This window comes from Nicotiana tomentosiformis, chromosome 2, assembly GCF_000390325.3.
Source record: "Nicotiana tomentosiformis chromosome 2, ASM39032v3, whole genome shotgun sequence".
In the NCBI taxonomy this organism is placed as follows: domain Eukaryota; kingdom Viridiplantae; phylum Streptophyta; class Magnoliopsida; order Solanales; family Solanaceae; genus Nicotiana; species Nicotiana tomentosiformis.
Genome location: NC_090813.1, coordinates 40,314,362 through 40,318,816, shown reverse-complemented (window position 1 = coordinate 40,318,816; position 4,455 = coordinate 40,314,362). Strand labels below are relative to the sequence as shown.

General features: G+C 45.3%; 1 protein-coding gene across 1 annotated transcript; it reads right to left on the bottom strand.

Moving 5' to 3' along the window:
• Positions 1-1,698: 1,698 nt before the first annotated feature.
• Positions 1,699-2,013, bottom strand: LOC138904658 (uncharacterized). Its single transcript, XM_070193164.1, has one exon. The coding sequence runs from the start codon at positions 2,011-2,013 to the stop codon at positions 1,699-1,701; it is 315 nt and encodes a 104-aa protein (XP_070049265.1).
• Positions 2,014-4,455: the final 2,442 nt, after the last annotated feature.

Below are 4,455 nucleotides of genomic sequence, written 5' to 3'. Positions count from 1 at the left end.
AGGATGGAGACAATGCTTAATCTCATGCAAATAGAAGGCAATGCTTAGCCTTATGCAGTTGAGGAGGCATGGCTTAGCCTCATGCAAGGTTTGAGACAATGCTTAGTCTCATGAAATGGGAAGGCAGAGCTTAGCCTTATGCAATTGAGGAGGCAGGGCTTAGCCTCATGTAAGATTTGAGACAATGCTTGGTCTCATGCCAGGGGAAGGCAGATCTTAGCCTTATGAAATTGAGGAGGCATGGTTTAGCCTCATGCAAGATTTGAGATAATGCTTAGTCTCATGCAAGGAAAGGCAGAGCTTAGCCTTATGCAGCTAAGGAGGCAGTGCTTAGCCTCATGCAAGATTTGAGACAAAGCTTAGTATCATGCAATGGGAAGGTAGATCTTAGCCTTATGAAATTGAGGAGGCAGGGCTTAGCCTCATGCAAGATTTGAGACAATGCTTAGTCTCATGCAATGGGAAGGCAGCTCTTAGCCTTATGCAATTGAGGAGGCAGGGCTTAGCCTCATGTAAGATTTGAGACAATGCTTGGTCTCATGCAAGGGGAAGGCAATGCTTAGCCTTATGTTATTTAGGAGGCAGGGCTTAGCCTCATGCAAGATTTGAGACAATGCTTAGTCTCATGCAATGGGAAGGCAGAGCTTAGCCTTATGCAATTGAGGAGGCAGGGCTTAGCCTCATGCCAGATTTGGGACAATGCTTTGTCTCATGCAATGGAAAGGCAGAACTTTGCCTTATGCAATTGAGGAGGCAGGGCTTAGCCTCATGCAAGATTTGAGACAATGCTTAGTCTCATGCAATGGGAAGGAAGAGCTTAGCCTTATGCAATTTAGGAGGCAGGGCTTAGCCTCATGCAAGATTTGAGACAATGCTTAGTCTCATGCAGTGAATAAATAATAAGTGATAGCAGAGTATTTCTTAGCTGTGGATGAGTTTGGTAGCTTTGTTGTTGTGAAGATAGTGATTCTAAGGTGCGCACGTACTGACGACTATCTCTTGTTCCCGCATTCAAAGAAAAATCGTGAGTTTTGTGAGGGAGGTTGGTTCGTGCCTTTGTCTGCTCCGCTCTGCGTTGTAATCCTGTTCGAGTTACCATGGGTAGAATCTAGCTAAAAATATAGTTTTTGAAAAATATGCATGCATAGTTATTCAAAACACAGTAATGTGCAATTTAAAAATTGATTAGATGAACCGTTAACTGTGACACTATCAGAGACATTGCGACCTTCAAGCCATAGAATTTTGAGGGTCCTCCTCAAAATTCTGCCCCAGTTATCTAGATGAATTTCTGGCTATTCTGCATACGGTGCCGTTGGCTGAGCTTGCCCCAGAATTTTGAGGGTCCTTCTCAAAATTCTGCCCCAGTTTCTGATTATGGGGAAAATGAAAATTTTATTGAATTGTGACTGAACCCACAGGGCTGCCTACGTATCCCCTCTTAAATGGGAATCAGGTCAAGCGTAGTTCAGTTACATCATAAGACGAAATGCAAACAGTTTAAACAAAGTATCTTTTGACTGCATCTGAGTTGATAGGCTTTGGCCAAATTTCTCCATCCATTTTTGCGAGTATGAGTGCTCCTCCTGTTAGTACCATGTGAACTATATAAGGCCCTTGCGAGTTAGGTGAGAATTTTCCTTTGGCTTCATCCTAATGTGGAAAGATCAGTTTCAGCGGCAGCTGCCCCAGTGCGAACTATCTAGGTTTGATCCTTTTGTTGAAAGCTCTAGACATTCTGTTCTGATACAGATGACCATGACACACTGCATTCATTCTTTTCCCATCTATGAGGGCTAATTGCTCATAGCGGCTCCTTATCCATTCTGCGTCACTGAGTTCAGCTTCTTGTATAATTCTTAAAGAAAGAATTTCTACCTCGGCGGGGATGACGGCTTTAGTAGCGCAGACAAATAGGTAAGGAGTTTCCCCGGTTGACGTTCGGACTATGGTCTGGTACCCCAATAAGGCAAATGGTAACCTCTCGTGCCATTGCTTGTGGTTGTCTACCATCTTCCTCAGTATTTTCTTGATATTCTTGTTTGCGGCCTCCACGACTCAATTCATTTGGGGCCGGTATGCTGTGGAGTTTCTGTGCTTGATTTTGAAGGTCTCGCACATGGCTTTCATTAGATCACTGTTGAGATTGCCGGCATTGTCAGTGATGATGGATTCTGGAACCCCAAATCGGCAAACAATACGATCTCTGATAAAATCAGCGACGACTTTATTGGTTACAGCTTTGTAGGATGCAACTTCGACCCACTTTGTGAAGTAGTCTATGGCCACTAAAATGAACCAGTGCCCGTTTGAAGCAGCGGGCTCAATTGGTCCAATGACGTCCATTCCCCAAGCGGCAAAAGGCCAAGGTGCACTCGTTGCATTGAGTTCATTTGGCGGCACCCATATCATATCTGCGTGTATTTGTCACTGATGACATTTCTGGACATACCTGATGTAGTCTGTTTCCATAGTCATCCAAAAATAACCTGCCCTCAATATCTTCTTGGCTAAAGCGAAACCATTCATGTGTGGTCCGCAAATTCTAGAGTGTATCTCTTCGAGAAGTTTGGAAGCTTCCTTGGCGTCAACACACCATAATAATCCTAAGTCTGGAGTCCTTCTGTATAATCCCTCCACTTTGCAAGAAATGGTTGGACAATCTTCGGAGCGTGCATTTTTTAGTATGATTTGCATGCTCTGGGTACTCTCATTTTGCCAAGTACTCCTTGATATCATGGAACCATGGATTCCCGTATGCTTCTTCTTCAACATGAGCGTAGTAAGCCGACTAATTATGAATCCTTACCAGAATAGGGTAGATGAAATTCTTGTCCGGATGCTGTTCATGGAGGACAAAGTGGCCAATGCGTATGCGAACGCATTTTGGATTCTCGAGACATGTCTAAACTCTATCTTCGTGAACTTTTTCATCATATCTTGCACATGATATAGATATGGTAATATCTTGGTATTCTTTGTAGCCCATTCTCCCTGCACCTGATGTACCAGCAGGTCTGAATCGCCAATTACTAGTAATTCCTGGATATTCATGTCAACGGCCAAATTGAGCCCCAATATGCAAGCCTCATATTCTGCCATATTATTGGTGCACAAAAATCTAAGTTTCGCGGATATCGGATAATGTTGACCTGTTTCTGACACCAAGACAACTCCAATACCCACTCCTTTAAAGTTTGCGGCTCTATTAAAAAACATTCTCCACCCGTTGTAGGCTTCGACGATATCTTCTCCTACGAATGATACTTCTTCATCAGGAAAATATGTTTTTAGTGGTTCGTATTCTCCTCCTACAGGATTTTACGCAAGATGTGTCATGGGCGGCTTTCCAGCCATGCCCCATGATCCCTTGGACGTGCCCCGTGGCGTCCTGGCCAGCCTCCCAACGCCCGTCGCCACGGTCGGCCCCGTGGTCTCGGCAGCTCCAAGTGACAAGCGCGCATGTGCCTCTGCCGCCCCACCGATAACCATCGCCAGTGCCCAGCCACAGGCAAAAGCCAACAGCGTCGCGCGCGCAGACAATGCCGCGCGCGCAGACCCTGATGCTAAAGACAAAGTTGCTGCCAACGGACTTGCTACTGCTTTGTAGAAGACTAAGTCCTTTTCATTGTAAATATAGAGTAGTTTTGCTGCATTTTCTTTAAGTGTGATTTTCCAGCTTTCATAGGCCTAGTCATGTAACTTTGGTTTATTTTTTTTAAGCATTATTAAGGGGGACCAAGCAATCAAAACTTTCAAGCAAGCAAACAATTCTCTGTACTGGTGTCTCTCCCCCCGACACCGTCTTGTTTTTTGTAATAGCTTTCATTCAATGCAATCAAGCTTTCTTTCATTCTCAATTCTCTTTTCTGCTCTCTTTCAATTGCTCATGACATTGGTTTTCCCGTACGGCACTGACAATCTAGTCTAGCATACGGAGGGGACCTCAGTTGGCGGACAGCAACCGTACTGACATCGGTTGCCTAGCCTTACGTCGCCCTTCCAAGGAACTTCAGGAAGGCGCCGTATAACAGTTGGTATCAGAGCCAGGTTCGACATCGGACGAGGGATCACATTGCAATTACCACCATTTCTGACCATGGTGAATTATGGGGATCGCATCGCGACCCTTGAGGGAACGGTTGACGCATTACGGCCCATCGTGGAAATGGTGCCCGATCTAAAAACCAGCCTAGTGCAAAGGTTGGACGACCTGGACCGCAGACTCATCCAGGCCGAAGTTGACATAGAAAACATCAGCCGCGACTCTGAAGGAGACCGGCAAACAGCAGCCACAGAGGCAGCTGAAATTTTTGGTAAATTTGAGGTCCTCCAGCAGGAGCGTGCCGAGGATTTAGCCAACAGGGAACAAGAGGCAGACAGGGTGACTGCCATGCAACAAACCATTGACAACTTGACAGGCCAGCTCAATGTTGTCAATGCTGCTTTACAAGG

Excerpts from the sequence above, each read along its gene's own strand:
- LOC138904658 (XM_070193164.1), bottom strand. The coding sequence starts at position 2,013 with ATGGTAGACAACCACAAGCAATGGCACGAGAGGTTACCATTTGCCTTA.